Consider the following 18,769-nt stretch of genomic DNA (forward strand, 5'->3'; position numbering starts at 1 on the left):
CACCAGCTGCTCTGTCGACCACTGGGCGGACAGCACTGCCGCTTTCATTTATTATTTAACACCAGCTACTCCATCATCACCTGTGGCGCACCATGAAAATGTTCCTTCTCTAGCTGCTCTCTTTCTCATGGCACTTCTCACCCGCTGATCAATACACCAGCTTCACCAGAGGAGTATTACCTTTCGTGGGCACTCACACACTGTTTGCCCCCAAATACCACACCATTCGGGTGGAGAAGGTTCGAAAAAATCCACTTTGACCGAGAGCCGCCAAATGTGCAACCACGCACTCCATGGCCGCCACCGGAAGTCGATGACAGGGATGCACGATTGTGATATTTAAAGATGTTGTACAACTGCATGATCTTGTGGTAACAAGTGGGTACTACTGCCTCCAGTGGGTATATTCCTATTGAAAATGGTCACCGTAAACATCCCTGATTTTCGTCATTCCACCATTGACCGCCATCTGCAGCTGCATAGACCCCAAGCTCTGGAATTCCAAACCCCCCCCCCCCCCAAAAAAAAAACCCTTCCTCCTCTCTACCACTCATTCCTACTTTAAGGTACTCCTCAAAAAAAACACCTCTCCTCTGCCCTACTTTTCCTTATGTGGCTCATTGTCAAATTTTATTTGATGTGCTTGTGTGGCACCTTGGGATGTTTTGCCACGTTAAGATGCTATGTAAATACAAATCATTAGCATTAATCATGATTATTATGATAACAAAATTTATTTTGCTCCTGGTCTTGATAATCTTAGTAAGTGAACAGGAAAAAGTAGGTCATACATATTTGTAAGGATTTGTTTAGACATCTTATAATTGTACATTCTAGTGGCTACACTGTGATTTCAAAAAGATCATCATGTCACCAAAATAATATTCTCACAACTGTACCCATGCCAGTTTGATTCTCCTGGGTGCAGGGGATTCTCCTGGGTGCAGGATTACTTTAGCATGGGATTACTTACCGGTCTTGATGGATTATACAGCAGTGTCCCAGACTTGTGACAAAGGATGATGTGATTTTTTTTCAGCTCTTCAACTGAGCAACTATTTGTTTCAACGTCTGTTCAGAACTTAACCTATATTTTGTACTGCATCATAATTTTAGAAGCTGAGCGGTTCTATGTTAATCCTATTTATTAGCCATTATTTCTGGCCATTAGGACCTCACAGGTGACAATGGGAAAGAACCAGAACAGGAAGGAGAAGGAGCAGGGGTATGTGTCAATCTGGATTCTGATGACAAGGATGAGCTGATCCCTTCTCAAAATCCTGAAGAAGCCAAAGCAACTACGGAGGTACAGCAACGGGAATGGGAACAACAAGACACCTCTACTGTGCCAGAGAATGATGAGCAGAGAGCCTTTGAACCAAAAGGTGGAGAAAATAGCCTTTAATACTTTTTAAATTTTAAGTTTTGGTTTCACGACCTATTTAAACATGTTCAAAAACAGCAGTGGTGAAAAATATTCATTCAAATCAATAAGGATTAGTAAACTTCACCTTTATGGTACTTTTTGCATTTCCTTACTAAACGGATACTCCCCATCAAGATCTAATTTAAAACACACATGATCACAAAGATTTACGATTGACCCTATTTTTTGAATTTTCTATGTTTTTTAAAAAACAAGTTATTTTAAAGAACTAACTTGGAAGGGACACTCTACCAGCAGTACAAAGGATTGGCGGTAATCATAACTACAACTATATCAATTTTGTATAAGATAGAACATAGAACATTACAGCGCAGTACAGGCCCTTCGGCCCTCGATGTTGCGCCGACCTGTGAAACCACTCTAAAGCCCATCTACACTATTCTCTTATCATCCATATGTCTATCCAGTGACCATTTGATAGAACATAGATGATGATTTTATCAGGATATACTGGTTACTTAATGATTTGCGCAGTAATGGTATTGTTACCATTTGGCTTTTAAAAGAGGGGAGCAGGAACGGATGCCGATCCTGAAGCTTCCATTTTAGAAAATCCCACCCGTTGTTTGTTTAATTTTCTGATCAAGCAGCGTCTGGGAAGAAGTACCGATCAGTATGATTCTTTTGCCCTTCCCCTCTCTCCAACTCTATTTGTGAGTCATCCATTTACCACTGATTATTTGTAGAACTGGTCAACAAATTCTTTACTTCCCACTGCCAAGCAAGGTTCACGAGACTGGTTGGTGTGAAAATATGGAACACCAGTACCAGGGAAAACAATGGGACTGATTTGTCATCCTTTTGTCACAGCCCAAAAATAAGGATAGATGGCTAAATTGAGCAGAAACGGATCCCATTCATTGTCAGCGCTGCTCACGTTTCCAGTGGCGTCTTAAGGCACATATTGGAAACTCAGATTCAAAGCAGGCAGGAATTTTATTTGTGAGTGAAGGACATGTGGAAGTCCTCAAGAGGATTTACTGATGGATGGGTTTCCTGGACATCACATCCAATCCGTGCCCAGGATACCTGGCATCCAGAATCGCTGAGGAAAGCTGAAGTGGCTTTTTAAAGATGAGTGGCTTAACCAAATTCTGAGCCATTTTGTTTGTTTATGTTCTCCTGCCATTTGGACTTTCATGAGCATTTGTGCCTGCTGTCCTTATTCCTATTACAATTGCTGATACTTCCAGGAATCTTCCAGCGTGCATTACTATCAGTCCCCATCTATACACACACACATACCTGTACCAGCAAAGGTGAAGTTGCCTCCTAAGAAAAAATGCTGGAAAATCTTAGCAGATCTGGCAGCATTTGTAGGGAGAGACAAGAGCTAACATTTTGAGTCCAGATGACCCTTTGTCAAAGCTATAAGACTGAGAAAGTGGGAAATATTTATACTGTGGAGTGAGAATGAAAGATGAGTCATAGCCACAGAAACCCAGGGAATCGGGGTGTTAATAGCCACAGAAACCACGGAGAAAGAGTGCTACTGGCAGTCCCCAGAGAGAACAAAAGATGTGAAAGGCCAAACAGCAGAGAAACTAACATCAGAGGGTAAACTGTGACAGATGTAGATGTGGGGGGAGGGGAAACAATGGGGCGAAAGGGTAAGGAAAGGTGGATAAGATGGCGGGGGGAGGGGGTTAAATATATATAAAGAAAGATGAGAAAAAAAGAAATGGTAAAAGACAGTTAAAATGAAATGGGATGAAAACAAATGGGCCGAGGTGGGGTAGAGCTAATCAACTGAAGTTGTTGAATTCGATGTTGAGGCTGGAAGGTTGCAGCGTGCCTAACCGGAAGATGAGATGTTCCTCCAGTTTGCGTTAAGCTACACTGGAACATTGTAGCAGGCCAAGGACAGACATATGGGCATGGGAGCAGGGTCTTGTGTTAAAATGGCAAGCAACGGGAAGCTCAGGGTCCTGATGCGCACAGACCCAAGGTGCTCAGCAAAGCGATCACCCAGTCTGCGTTTGGTCTCTGATATAGAAGAGACCACATTGGGAGCAGCGAATGCAATAGACCAAATTGAAAGAGGTGCAAGTGAAACACTGCTTAACCTGGAATGAGTGTTTTGGGCCTGGGATGTTAAGCATAGAAGAGGTAAAGGGGCTGGTGTTACACCTTCTACGGTTGCATGGGAAGGTGCTATGGTTGATGGGAGAGATGTTGGGTATGGTGGAGGAGTGGACCAGATTATCTCAGAGGGAACATTCTCTACAGAATGCTGACAGAGGGAGTGAAGGGAAGATGTGTTTTGTGGTGGCAGCACACTGGAGTTGGCGGAAATGACGGAGGATAACAAGGGGGACTCTATCCTTGTTCTGGGAGGGAGGGAAGGGTGTGAGGGTAGTGGTGCAGGAGATGGACCGCACACTGTTGAGGGCGCTGTCAACAATTGTAGTTGCCTCACTTGGAAAACATTGTGCTTGTTGAAGCTCTTCTTCCTAAATAAACCTGTGCCGGGAAAACTCAGCTGCTATAATACATGAGCGCCTTATTAACCATTTTGCAGGGAGTTAATCAAAAGCACCCCAGTCACAGCAAGCCATGCAAAGTTTTGCCAGTGTAATCAGGAGGGGCATTACTTGATTGTCCACACCGATCAGGATGTCACCAATCATTTCCCATCTCCGTAGCCATGACTGCCAGGACCATTCTTCTCGGAAGGCGGGTCAACAAAGAGCCTGATGAAGAGCTGTGCCATCTGATGCAAGGACACCTGTGGCTGTCATGTACCACTGAGCTAGGCACATGGGGTAATAGCCTGTTTGAATGGGCAGACAGTCAAACATCAGGTCAAAGCTGACCACAGTGGTGACCTATGTGGCTGGTTCCATCAACTTTAGTAGCCTTCAAAGCATCAAGTTGGGTATTAGATTGTTCTGTCTTGTCTGCAGATTCATGTCTTCACCTTGGATGCTCTCCCATCATTTCTTAATCTCTGCTCCTTCAGCTTTGAAAAAGGCCAGTTAGGGGTTAAGATGCCCCTTTTAGGCTCTCCTAAAGGGCTTTCAAAGTTTGTGTACTTCGATTGGCCCCTTTTGAAGGTCTTGTGGCACAGTGGGTAGCACCCCAGCCTCTAAGCGAGAAGCCCAAGGTTCAAATCCAAGAGGGGCTGGTTTAGCACAGTGGGCTAAACAGCTGGCTTGTAAAGCATACCAAGGCCAGCAGCGCGGGTTCAATTCCCGTACCGGCCTCCCCGAACAGGCGCTAGAATGTGGCGACTAGGGGCGTTTCACAGTAAACTTCATTGAAGCCTACTTGTGACAATAACCAATTATTATTATTATTATTATTAATAATATTTGATGGCCAAGGAAGGTATGTTCATAACACGGCCAAACAGGTTGATTATCAACCTGTAAATCGTTCCAATACATCTAGGGCGGGCAGTAAGAGCAGGAGAGTTTCCTGGTCAGCCATGCTTGATGTGGAGCAGCGCCCCTCAAGCTATAACCTTTGGTAACAGTCTAGTGACCTGTTCCAGGTAAACCTAGTTATGGAAACAGGCATAAGTATGTTCTTAATCTTCCGCGTGCATTTTTAGGTGTGGCAAAAAAAAAACTCAAGAAGAAGATTGGTTCCTTTACTTTAAATTTAAATCACATCCAATTTTCAGCTCCCACCACTATTCTGCACCCCTTGCTGTGATAGATGAATGCAAGTGAGCCTTACAACCAGAGAATGGAGTATGATTAACAGATTAACCCATAACCATAGTACAGGCAGCATGCCCACTTTGTGCCACCTGCTCATTTCAATGATTTCAGAATCCAAATGGTGGCTTCACACCTCGGGGGTTAGAGCATTGACATTGTAAACTAGGATCTGAGAGTTCAAATATCACAGGATCCGAGTGTCAGCTGTGGTTCAATGGGTCGGGTCCTCAATCCAGAGTCACAAAGTTTTGTTCAAGTCCCAATTGCGGGAGAAAGCACAAAAATCAGGCCAGCTCTCCAGCGTAGTACTGAGGAAGTGCTTCACTGGCAGTGCTGTCTTTTAGATGAGATGTTAAAACGAGGTTGATATAAAAGATTCCATGGTTCTATTTTGAAGAAGAGCAAATCGAGTTATTCCTGGTATCTTTATCACTATCAGACACAATATTATCTGGTCTTATCACATTGCTGTTTAGGGCGGCTGCATTTCCTACATTGCAACAGGGACAATACTTCATTGGCTGGGAAGCGCTTTGAGATGTCCAGTGGTCACGAAAAAGCACCATATAAATGCAAGTCTTTCTTTTAATCACACTATTAATTGGCTGGGGGCCATTATCGTGAGTGACTAGCTCCACCTCAATCTAACCTGCAGCTCTTAGCGGGCGGAGAGTAATGCAAGAAGTGAACCTGACCTGGGAAACTTTGACACACAATGGTGGTCTCCAGGGTTTTCAAAACCTGCACTGGAAGCCCTGGTGGAGGGTGAAAGGAGGAGTGGTGTCCTGTTTTCGTATGAGCCAGGCTGCTCAGAAGGCAGTGCGAGCAGATAGCCGTAGCGGTCAATGCCAAGTGTCGGGCCTGGAGCACATGGATCCAGTGCTGCAAGAAGTTGAGTAACCTCTGAATAATCAAGGTCAGTGAATACACCATCAAATGCCATATTCCATCAACTACTCCACTAGTTTTATAAATTGCTCCATTCACCGCAACAACTCTAATCATTCAGGGCATCTATCTGGCATTTGCATGTTCCACCACACCCTCACACACTTAGCAATGCTGCAAGCCTCACATCCACATGCCCCAACTTGCACTCACTGTTAGACCATGACAGCCACATCACCCTAGCAGCTTGCACCACACTCACTGAGACACTATTCTCTTTCCAGACCAAGAGGGAGCAGGAGTTTATTGGAATTGGGGGTTTGGGGGGTGGAAAGATTCTTTACTGCAATATCATACCCCCATGGGAGAGATGGTACTGACCATTATTGGGATGGCCATTCAGGAAGCAGTCGACAGCCTAAAACTTAAAACCATTGAAAATGATAACCTCATATCTAATCCTCCTGCTTACATCCCACCTCTCCCTCATCCCACACACGATGATTTCCAAGATGCAGCTCTTACTTCCTCCCTCCACCATAACCCAATCCATGTGCTTTACACAAGAAGTACATGGCCAGGCTGCAATGGACTAACAAATAGGCAGTGATGATGAAACGCACCCAGACTCAATTTCACACTTGCAGTCACCAGTGTAGATACTGACACTGCACATGAGAAGAGAAAGAGGTGAGATCTGCACATTATAAGACAGTGGACACAAATGGCCTGAAGCCAGGGCAAGAGGCCAGAAGGGAGCCAGTTTCAGCTAGTCAGAAATGAGGTTGCACACAAGTTCTACTGCTGAGTATTACGATGAGAACTTGGATGGCAGTTTATAGAAAAACACTGATGGGTATAGAGAACATAATGTTTGGTGTGTTGGGAGACCTGCATTCCATGTCCAAGGAACATGAAAGGGTACAGCAGCAACTTGGAACAGGGCTTTGTGCAAAGCTTTGGAGCCCTTCCTTTCTGGCATGTATGGCCACTCGGCCATGCACTTGTGGATCCAACATAAAACAGAGACAGCCGATGTCCCAGCTTCCATTGCGGCACTAGCAAAAGTCACTCAACCTCAAAATGCTGCTCTGGGAGCTCAGACTGAAGTCATGCAAGGATTAGTTTGCAGCTTTCACAACAGGCCAGCAAATCTGTCCTCCAAAAAATTGATTATTAGAGTTGCTGAAGGGTCGGCCTGCGAGACTAGCAGTGTCACCATGGAATCCAAACCTGCTGTCTTCCTCTCAGGAAAACAGTATTTGGCCTATTCTCTGTGCCACTCTGCTTTTTACCATTACTGTTGCCTATCATCCAGCTAGCGCGCATTGTTGAGATCGTGCAGTCCGAAGCTGGATTTTCTAGGACCAGAGCTGCTCAAGGTCATCATCCACACCCATCTCCATTTTTGGTCTTTTCTCGACAAATACATGGATAGGATTGGTATAGAGCGATACAGCACTAGGAAGTGGTGAGGGTTTTGGCCAAGAGTGGCATCATGACCAGTACAGGCTTGAAGGGCCGAAGGGCCTGTACCTGTGCTGTTTTGTTCTTTGTTCAATTGAAAGTCAGCAGCCATCCACCAGCCATTCTGTAACCACGGGTTGCACGATGTAGGAGCACTAGGATAGCACAGCTACTAAAGGAATATAGTATTTCATGCTTTTGTTTATAACTTTAATTTAGAATGTTTATTTTGTCGTGGTTATTATTTTTACATTGGAGTCAAGTGAACAGTGCTGGTAAATCACAAAGAGGTGTGGGACTGTTGGTGAATGAGACATTGGGATTGGGATATTCGGTATTTCATTCACAAACTGTCCAAGCAGAATGGGACTGTCAAGGTAGCAATTAATCTGTAGCTAGTCGATGATCCCTTTAAATAACTGGTGGAGGGTGGGTGGGTGGGTTGGGGGTTGCACACCGATTGACATCCTAATCGACTTGCTCTCAATAATGTGTGTGTGATAGAAAATTAAATGAATGAAATGAAAATCGCTTATTGTCACAAGTAGGCTTCAAATGAAGTTACTGTGAAAAGCCCCTAGTTGCCACATTCCGGCCCCTGTTCGGGGAGGCTGGTACGGGATAGATTCTTCACTGTCACTGAGTGAAAATCCTGGAATCCCTTTGATAAGAGCACTATAGACGTACCTACATCACATAGACTGCAGCAATTCAAGAAGTCAGCTCACTGCCACCATCTCGAGGGCAATTGAGGATGGGCAATAAATGCTGGCCAAGGCAACAATACCCACATCTCATGAACAAATAAATAAACTAATGCCCTCACTTGTGCATTTTACTTTGCACAGAAGTATGTGTGTGCACCACTGCCATGGGCGGCAATTTGGAATTTTAAGGACATAATTAGCACAAACGCTCCCACATCTGTCACCCCTGATCTCTTTGGTGTATCTGCAACAATTCTGAACCATTTAAACATGATTTCAATGCAGATTGATCCCAGTACACATGATGGTTCAACAAGATGTAGAGCTTCAATCCACGATGAAGCATTGAATTAATTAACCTGTTTTATTCTCATGTATGCTCAGCAAGGGCATTTCTTTGACTGTCTCTTTTCCTCACCAGAAACTCTTGGTAACCCAGCTCGGCAAGTTCGACTCCCATATTCTGCTGCATATGTCGCGAAGCAAAAAACAAGACCAGAGCTCGCAGCCCGATACCTAGTTCGACATCTGTTTCCTGAGGAGGTGCTTGTCAGAAGCAATGTATATGGAAATCTAGATCGAGGCATAGCTCCTTTAGACTGCAACAAAATCAGTGCTGTCCGAGGTATTTAAAGATAATTGCCATGATTCAGCTTGTCTTAAATAAGAGAGCACAATCTGGTCCAGTGAAAAAGGCTTAATGATTTCTTTTTTGAAAAATATTTTATTGAGGCATTTATATTTATATATTCACACAACAAACGTAATCAACAATTAAAAACAAGCCAACAGGGCTGCAAATAACAAACTCTACCTAACACCCCACCATCATCACGCCCCCTCTGCTGACATCTTAACTTTCTTCGAAGAAGTCGATAAATGGCTGCCACCTCCGGGAAAACCCCTCCACAGAACCCCTCAAGGCGAATTTTATTTTTTTCTAGCCTGAGAAACTCTGCCAGGTCACTCACCCACACCCCCGGTTTCGGGGGCACCTGAAGCCCTCCATTCTAATAATATCTGTCTCCGGGCTATCAGGGAGGCAAAGGCCAAGACATCTGCCTCTCTCGCCCCCTGGACTCCCGGGTCTTCTGACATTCTGAAGACCGCTACATCTGGACTCAAGACCACCTTCACCTTCAGGACCTCCGACATAACGTCAGAAAACCCCTGCCAGAATCCCTGAAGCTTCGGATATGCCCAAAACATATGGACATGATTCACAGGCCCACTCCCGCACACTGGCCACACCTGTCTTCCACCCCTTCAAAAAACCTGCTCATCCTGGCCACCGTCATATGCACCCTGTGGACCACCTTAAACTAGATAAGGCTAAGCATTCACCCTCCTCAGGGCCTCCTGCCACAGCCCAGCCTCCAACTCCCTACCCAACTCTTCCGCCCACTTGTGCTTCACTACCCCTATTGGGGCTCCCTCCCAATCCATCAGGTCCTTGTAAATTTCTGACACCTTCCCCTCCCCCACCCCTGTTCTTGACACCACCTTGTCCGTTGCTCCTGGGCGGGAGGTGAGGAAAGGACGCTACCTGCCTCCGAACAAAGTCCTTCACTTGCAAATACCAGAACCCATTCCCGACGTGTGGCTCAAATTCCTCAAGCAACACCTCCATTCTCGGGAGGCCGCCCTCAGTGAACAGACCCCCAAACCGCTCAATCCCTGCCCAGTGCCATCCAGCACCCCGAAATATACCAGTAATTTCCACAAATCGGTGCCCAAACCGAGGCCCCCTCCAGCCTCAGGTGCTGCCGCCAGTGTCCCCACACCTTCTTGGCCACCACCACCAGGCTTGTGAAGTACCTGGCCGGCCAGAACGGCAGAGGCGGCGTCAACAATGTCCCCAAACCCGTATCCCTGCAAGAGGCTGCCTCCATCCTCCCCCTCCCGCACCACCCACTTCCTAACCATAGCTATGTTCGCCACCCAATAATGATTCATGAAGTTCGGGAGAGCCAATCGATCAGGATCGGCAAAACCTCGCTCTTCCCCATATTCAATTTGTACCCCGAGAAACGTCCAAATTCCTCCAGAATACTCATAATCCCCCCAATATCTTCCAACGGGTCCAAAATATAAAGCAGCAAGTCATCCGCATACAACGAGACCCTATGCTCCGCCACCCCCGTACTATCCCCTGCCATTCCCTTGACCCTCTCAGCACCATTGCCAATGGGGAGAGTGGACATCCCTGCCTCATCCCCCGATGCAGCCTGAAATATACCGAGCTCACACGGTTTGTTTGCACATTCGCTACCGGTGCATGATACAGCAACCGAACGCAGTCCACAAACCCAAACTGCCCCAGCACCTCCCACAAATAGCCCCACTCCACCCGACCGAAGGCTTTCTCCGCATCCATGGCAACTACCACCTCCACACTTCATCCCTCCGATGGCATCATTATAACATTCAGTAACCTTCTGATGTTGGCTGACAGGTGCCTTCCCTTAAAGAACCCCGTCTGGTCCTCCCCTATCACCCCCGGCACACAGTGCTCAATCCTCAAGACCAAAATCTTGGCATCCACATTTAACAATGAAATTGGCCTGTAAGTCCCACACTGCTCCGGATCCTTGTCTTTCTTTAAAATTCAGGAGATCGTGGTCTGCGATAACGTCGGGGGGGAGCACCCCCTGCTCCCCCGCCTCATTAAACGCCCTCAGCAGCAGAGGCCCCAGGTACCCCAAAAATGATTGTAGAATTCCACTCGGAAGCCGTCCGGGCCCAGGGCCTTCCCTGCCTGCATCACCCCAAGACCCTCCACCACTTCCACCAGCCAAATAGGGGCTCCCAATCCCTCCACCAGGTCCTCCTCCACCCTCAGGAACTCCAACCCCTTCCAAAATCGCCTCATTCCCTCCACCCCGGCTGGGGGCTCCGATTCATGCAGCCTCCTATAAAAATCCCCAAACACCCCATTCACCCCCACCGGATCCAAGACCATGTTTCTTCCCCCTATCCTTCACTTTCCTGATCTCCCTTGTTGCCTCCTGCTGCTTTAGTTGATGTGCCAACATCCAACTCGCCTTTTCTCCATATTCATAGACTGCCCCCTTCGCCCTCCTCAACTGCTCTAGTGCCTTACCTGTGGATAATAACCCAAACTCCATCTGCAGTTTCTGCCGCTCTCTCAGCAACCCTGCCTCGGAGCCTCCAAATACCTCCTATTCCCCTGCAGGATCTCCTCCACTAACCTCGCCATCCCTGCCTGCTCTGTCTCATCCCTGTGTGCATGTATTGAAATAAACTCCCCCCTTACTACTGCCTTCAATGCCTACCACAGCGTAGCAGCCTATACGTTAGCCTGTCGTTCAGCTCCACATATTCCCGAAAGGCAGCCCTCACCCATTCACAAACCTCCTCATCTACCAACAGCCCCACATCCAACCTCCACTGCAGGTGCTGCCCCCCACCACCAACCCCCCCCCCCCCCCCCCCCCCCCCCCCACCCCCCGATTTACCTGCAAGTCCACCTAATGCGGCACATGGTCCGATACTACAATTGCTGAATACTCCGAATCCACCACCCCTGGCAGCAACGTCGTATCCAATACAAAATAGTCAATTCGGGAGTACACCCACTGTACACATGGGAAAAAAACGAGAATTCCTTCGCCCGTGGCCTATCAAACCTCCACGGATCCACCCCCTCTCATGCGCTCTATAAACCCCCTCAGTTCCTTTGCCACCGCCGATACTCTCCCAGACCTCGGACATGACCGACCCAACTTTGGATCCAAAACTATGTTAAAATCCACCCCACCCCCATTATCAACCGGTGCGAGTCCAGGTCCGGGATCTTACCCAACACCCGCCTACATCGTCCCAGTTCAGGGCATAAACATTCACTTATACCACCGGCATCCCTTCCAATTTCCCACTCACCATAACATGCCTCCTTCCAGAGTCTGCCACTATGCTCCCCATTTCAAAAGTAACCCGTTTATTTATCAATGCCGCTACCCATCTCGTCTTCAAGTCCAATCTAGAATGAAATACCTGCCCTACCTACCCTTTCCTAAGCCTAGTTTGATCCCCAATCTACAGATGCGTTTCTTGCAGAAATGCCACGTCCGCCTTTAGACCCCTCAGATGTGCGAAACGCGAGCCCTCCTGACCGGCCCATTCAACCCTCCCACATTCCATGTGATCAGCCTGGCTGGGGGGGGGGGGGGGGGGGGGGGGGGCGCAACCCCCCCCCCCCATGCTGGACCCCCTCAGGCCCGCCCTCAGATGTCCATTGTCATCGACCCTCCCCATACTACATTTCAAAAGCCCCTCCTATCAGCAGTCCCTCACCCCCCTCCACAAAATAACAATCCCAACCACCATAAACACTCTAACCACCTGCTCACCCCCCACTGCGCTTCTGTGAACCAGCCCTCCCAGCTAGTCTGGTAGCCCCCGCCCATGGTGCCTAGCATCTGACCCTCCACTGATCTCCCCCCCCCCCCCCCCCCCCCCCCCACCTAGCTCAAACACTGTCCCGGTGCAAACAACAAGATCAACATTCAAAACCCCAAAACAAAGAAAAAAATTAACCTTCCATTCCCCACAGCAGGACAAAGATCAATGGCCCCAGAAAAAGAAAAAAAAAACCCAAAGGGAACAAAAAAGAACACCTCCTCCAAAGTTCAATGTCCTCCTTCTCTGCCAGCCCATTGTCCCTCACATACTCCATTGCTTCCTCCGGTGTCCCGAAATAAAGTTCCCGGCCATTGTAGGTCACCCAGAGGGTAAGACAGGTTCAGCATTCCAAACTTCACTCCCTTCTTAAAGAGGGCAGCCTTCACTTTGTTGAACCCTGCTCTCCTCTTGGCCAGGTCCACACCCAAGTCTTGGTACAGACCTAGGGGTTTGTTTAGCACAGGGCTAAAGAGCTGGCTTTTAAAGTAGACCAAGGCAGGCCAGCAGCACTGTTCAATTCCCGTGCCAGCCTCCCCGAACAGGCACCGGAATGTGGTGACTAGGGGCTTTTCACAGTAACTTCATTTGAAGCCTACTTGTGACAATAAGCGATTTTCATTTCATTTCATTTCATACACTTGAAGCTCACTGTCCTCCCAGATACATCGCCTCGTCTGCCTGGCCCACCTCAGGATTCGCTCCTTATCCAAAAACCGATGCAGCCGTACCATCATCGGCCTCAGCGGCTCGTTGCCCTGCGGCTTCCTCATCAGCGCCCTGTGCGCCTGATCTATCTCCCTAAAGTCGCTCAAAGGCCCCCTCTCCCAGCAACTTCTCGAACATCTGAGCCACGTACTAGCCGGCGCCCGCTCCCTCGCTGCCCTCCGGCAGCCCCACTACCCTCTTTTTCTGCCTTCGGTTCCGGTTCTCCAAATCCTCCATCTTCTCCTGCAGCTGCCTCTGAGTATCCTGCATCACCCTCAACCCGGCCGCCATCGCGGTGAGCTGCTCCTCGTGCTCTCCCACCGTCTCCTCCACCTTCTGGATTGCCTGGCTCTGAGCTTCCAGCCTCGTTTCCAGCCGCTTCTGTGAAATGATCCCCACCTTAATCGTGTCTGCCGCTCTTGCCAGGTCCTCTGCTGGGTGAACTTCTCGTTCAAGAAGTCCACCAGCTGCTCCATCGACCACTCTGATGTTAGGGCCAGACCCTCACCCTTCGCCATCTTCCTCTGTGTCGCAGGTACAGCTTCTCGCAACTGTTTCTTTCTTTTAAAACCACTCCCGGTCCGCGAATCCATCCACCGGCGGGACACCCTCTCCTTCCACCACACCTGCACCTTTTTTCCTCAACGAAACCACCTGCTAGCCAGGGAAAAGGTCCAAAAGCACACCACGAGCAGGAGCCACCAAATGTGCGACCACTCGCACCATGGCTGCCACCGGAAGTCCCCAAAAGGCTTAATGATTGAAGATATTACGTTTCTCAAAGATCTGTAACAAATTCAGCTTCCAGAATTCAAATATTTGATGCGTGCCTCCATCAACACCTAATATGATGGAAATTCAAATCCGTTGGATTCTGTAACAGACAAGGATAACTATTGGCCTGGATACCAGGAAGAACTCTGCTGCTCTTCTATTGCCTTGCTCTTATCCAAAGTGGTGAAGCTGCGAATTAACCTCTGTCAGCAAAAGAAACATTTATTTTCCTCCCCCCTGTCACCATGGCCCCTGATTAGGTCTGAGCTGTTTTGCTTTGAATGTTTAAGGGGAGAAGGTGGCCTAATGGTAGTGTCACTAAACTAGTGATCCAGAGGCCCAGGCTAATTCTCTGAGAACACGGGTTCCAATCCCACAACCTCAGCAGCTGATGCAATTTTAAATTAAATTAATGAATCTGAAGCTTGTCAGCTAGTCTCAGCAATGGTTACCATGACAACAGCCATCATAAAACGCCATCTGATTGACGAATGCCCTTTAGGGAAGGGAATCTGCCATTCGTACCCAGTCTGTCCCACATGTGACTCCAGACTCACAGCAATGTGGTTGACTTATATTTTCCCGCCTACAGTTGTTGACAGGGCCCTCAACAGTGTGCGGTCTATCTCCTGTGCCACTACCCTCGCCCCCTCCCAGAACAAAGATAGAGTTCCCCTCATCCTCACATTTCATCCCACCAGCCTCCGTATGCAAAGCATAATTCTCGGCCATTTTCACCAACTTCAGCGTGATGCCATCACCAAACACATCTTACCCTTCACTCCCTCTTTCAGCATTCCGCAGAGACCGTTCCCTCTGAGATAATCTAGTCCACTCCTCCACCATACCCAGTACCTCTCCCATCACCCATGGCACCTTCTCATGCAATCGCAGTAGGTGTTAACACCTGCCCCTTTACCTCTTCCATGCTTAACATCCCAGGCCCAAAACACTCATTCCAGGTTAAGCAGCATTTCACTTGCATCTCTTCCAATTTGGTCTACTGCATTCGCTGCTCCCAATGTGGTCTCCTCTACATCGGAGAGACCAAACGCAGATTGGGTGATCGCTTTGTTGGGCACCTTGGGTCTGTGCGCATTCAGGACCCGGACCTTCCCGTTGCTTGCCATTTTAACAAAAGACCCTGCTCCCATGCCCACTTGTCTGTCCTTGGCCTGCTACAATGTTCCAGTGAAGCTCAACGCAAACTGGAGGAACAACATCTCATCTTCCGGCTAGGCACACTACAGCCTTCCGGTCTCAACATCGAATTCAACAATTTCAGATGATTAGCTCTACCCCACCTCGACCCACTTGTTTTCATCCCATTTCATTTCAACTGTCTCTTACCATTTCTTTCTTTCGTCTTTCTTAATATATCTTTAACCCCCCCCCTCAAACTTATCCACATTTCCTTACCCCTTCTCCCCTTTGCTTCCCCCTTCCCGACCCCCCCACATCTCCATCTGTCACAGTTTAGCCTCTGATGTTAGTTTCTCTGCTGGTTGGTCTTTCACACCTTTTGTCCTCTCTGGTGACTGCCATTAGCACTCTTTTCCCTGGGTTTCTGTGGCTATGACTCATCTTAAATTCTCACTCCACAGTATAAATATTCCCCACATTCTCTGTCTGTTAGCTTTGACAAAGTGTCATTGGACTCGAAACGTTAGCTCTTTTCTCTCCCTACAGATGCTGCCAGATCTGCTGAGATTTTCCAGCATTTTCTCTTTCGTGGTTGACTTAGAACTGCCCTCTGAAATGGCCTAGGTAGCCGCTAATTTAAGGGCAATTAGAGATGGGCAACAAATGTTGGCCTTGCCAGTGGCGCCAACATCTGCACTTGAGCATCTCTTTGCTTCAAAAAAACCTCTGTCCCGTACACAGGTTGGATTTTTATTCACTGTTCACAAAGAACAAAGTACAGCACAGGAACAGGCCCTTCGGCCCTCCAAGCCTGCGCTGACCATGCTGCCCCTCTAAATTAGAATCTTCTACACTTCCGTATCCCTCTATTCCCATCCTATTCATGTATTTGTCAAGATGCCTCTTAAACGTCACTATCGTCCCTGCTTCCACCACCTCCTCCGGCAGCAAGTTCCAGGCACCCACTACCCTCTGTGTAAAAAACTTACCTCGTACATCTACTCTAAACCTTGCTCCTCACACCTTAAACCTATGTCCTCTAGCAATTGACCCCCCTACCCTGGGAAAAAGTCTCTGACTATGCACTCTGTCTATGCCCCTAATAATTTTGTAGACCTCTATCAAGTCGCCCCTCAACCTCCTTCGTTCCAGTGAGAACAAACCAAGTTTATTCAACCTCTCCTCATAGCTAATGCCCTCCATACCAGGCAGCATCCTGGTAAATCTCTTCCACATCCTTCTGGTAGTGTGGCGACCAGAATTGAACACTATACTCCAAGTGTGGCCTAACTAAGGTTCTATACAGCTGCAACATGACTTACCAATTTTTATACTCGGTGCCCGGCCAATGAAGGCAATTATGCCGTATGCCTTCTTGACTACCTTCTCCACCTGTGTTGCCCCTTTCAGTGACCTGTGGACCTGTACACCTAGATCTCTCTGATTGTCAATACTCTTGAGGGTTCTACCATTCACTGTATATTCCCTACCTGCATTAGAACTTCCAAAATACATTACCTCACATTTGGCCGGATTAAACTTCATCTGTCATCTTGCCGTCCAAGTCTCCAAACGATCTAAATCCTGCTGTATTCTCTGGCAGTCGTCATCACTATCCGCAATTCCACCAACCTTTGTGTCGTCCGCAAACTTACTAATCAGACCAGTTAAATTTTCCTCCAAATCAGTATTATGGTGGCAGAAAGGACGTTGGATGAGGACTCGTCTACTGAGGTAGTATGGGCTGAGGTTAGAAACAGGAAAGGAAGAGGTCACCCTGTTAGGGGTTTTCTATAGGCCTCCGAAAAGTTCCAGAGATGTAGAGGAAAGGATTGCAAAGATGCTTCTGGATAGGAGCGAAAGCAACAGGGTAATTGTTATAGGGGACTTTAACTTTCCAAATATTGACTGGAAACTCTATAGTTCGAGTACTTTAGATGAGTCCGTTTTTGTCCAATATGTGCAGGAGGGTTTCCTGACACAGTATGTAGATAGGCCAACGAGAGGCGAGGCCATTTTGGATTTGGTACTGGGTAATGAACCAGGACAGGTGTTAGATTTGGAGGTAGGGGAGCACTTTGGTGATAGTGACCACAATTCAATTACGTTTACTTTAGTGATGGAAAGGGATAGGTCTATACCGCAGGGCAAGAGTTATATCTGGGGGAAAGGCAATTATGATTCGATGAGGCAAGACTTAGGATGCATCGGATGGAGAGGAAAACTGCAGGGGATGGGCACAATGGAAATGTGGAACTTGTTCAAGGAACAGCTACTGCCTGTCCTTGATAAGTATGTACCTGTCAGGCAGGGAGGAAGTGGTCGAGCAAGGGAACCGTGGTTTACTAAAGCAGTCGAAACACTTATCAAGAGGAAGAAGGAGGCTTATGTAAAGATGAGGCATGAAGTTAAGGCGCTCGAGAGTTACAAGATAGCTCGGAAGGAACTAAAGAGAGAGCTAAGAAGAGCCAGGAGGGGACATGAGAAGTCTTTGGCAGGTAGGATCAAGGATAAGCATTCTCTTGATATGTCAGGAATAAAAGAATGACTAGGTTAAGAGTACGGCTAGTCAAGAACAGTAGCGGGAAGTTGTGCGTGGGGATAGGAGAGGTGCTAAATAAATATTTTTCATCAGTATTCACACAGGGAAAAGATAGCGTTGTCGAGGAGAATACTGAGATTCAGGCTACGAGACTAGAAGGGCTTGAGGTTCATAAGGAGGAGGTGTTAGCAATTCTGGAAAGTGTGAAAATAGATTAGTCCCCTGGGCCGGATGGGATTTATCCTAGGATTCTCTGGGAAGCTAGGGAGGAGATTGCTGAGCCTTTGGCTTTGATCTTTAAGTCATCTTTGTCTACAGGAATAGTGCCAGAAGTCTGGAGGATAGCACATGTTGTCCCCTTGTTCAAGAAGGGAAGTAGAGACAACCCCGGTAACTATAGACCAGTGAGCCTTACATCTGTTGTGGGCAAAATCTTGGAAAGGTTTATAAGAGATAGGATGTATAATCATCTGGAAAGGAATAATTTGATTAGAGATAGTCAACACGGTTTTGTGAAGGGTAGGTAGGTCGTGCCTCACAAACCTTATTGAGGTCTTTGAGAAGGTGACCAAGCAGGTGGATGAGGGTAAAGCAATTGATGTGGTGTATATGGATTTCAGTAAAGTGTTTGATAAGGTTCCCCACCATAGGCTACTGCAGAAATGACGGAGGCATGGGATTCAGGGTGATTTAGCAGTTTGGATCAGAAATTGGCTAGCTTGAAGAATACAAAGGGTGGTGGTTGATGGGAAATGTTCAGACTGGAGTCCAGTTACTAGTGGTGTACCACAAGGATCTGTTTTGGGGCCACTGCTGTTAGTAATTTTTATAAATGACCTGGAGGAGGGCGTAGAAGGATGGGTGAGTAAATTTGCAGATGACACTAAAGTCGGTGGAGTTGTGGACAGTGCGGAAGGATGTTACAAGTTACAGAGGGACATAGATAAGCTGCAGCGCTGGGCTGAGAGGTGGCAAATAGAGTTTAATGCAGAAAAGTGTGAGG

At 47.5% G+C, this 18,769-nt stretch overlaps 1 protein-coding gene across 5 annotated transcripts in view; it reads left to right on the plus strand.

Moving 5' to 3' along the window:
* The window catches only part of LOC140428098 (uncharacterized), a 135,484-nt gene that overhangs the window by 93,233 nt on the left and 23,482 nt on the right, over positions 1–18,769 (plus strand). For all 5 annotated transcript variants that reach the window (XM_072514146.1, XM_072514147.1, XM_072514148.1 and 2 more), the window contains 2 exons: positions 1,172–1,385; positions 8,599–8,802. In XM_072514146.1, the coding sequence (XP_072370247.1) occupies positions 1,172–1,385; positions 8,599–8,802 (418 nt within the window). The remainder of the gene's footprint in view (positions 1–1,171; positions 1,386–8,598; positions 8,803–18,769) is intronic.

This window comes from Scyliorhinus torazame, chromosome 8, assembly GCF_047496885.1.
Source record: "Scyliorhinus torazame isolate Kashiwa2021f chromosome 8, sScyTor2.1, whole genome shotgun sequence".
Classification (NCBI taxonomy): domain Eukaryota; kingdom Metazoa; phylum Chordata; class Chondrichthyes; order Carcharhiniformes; family Scyliorhinidae; genus Scyliorhinus; species Scyliorhinus torazame.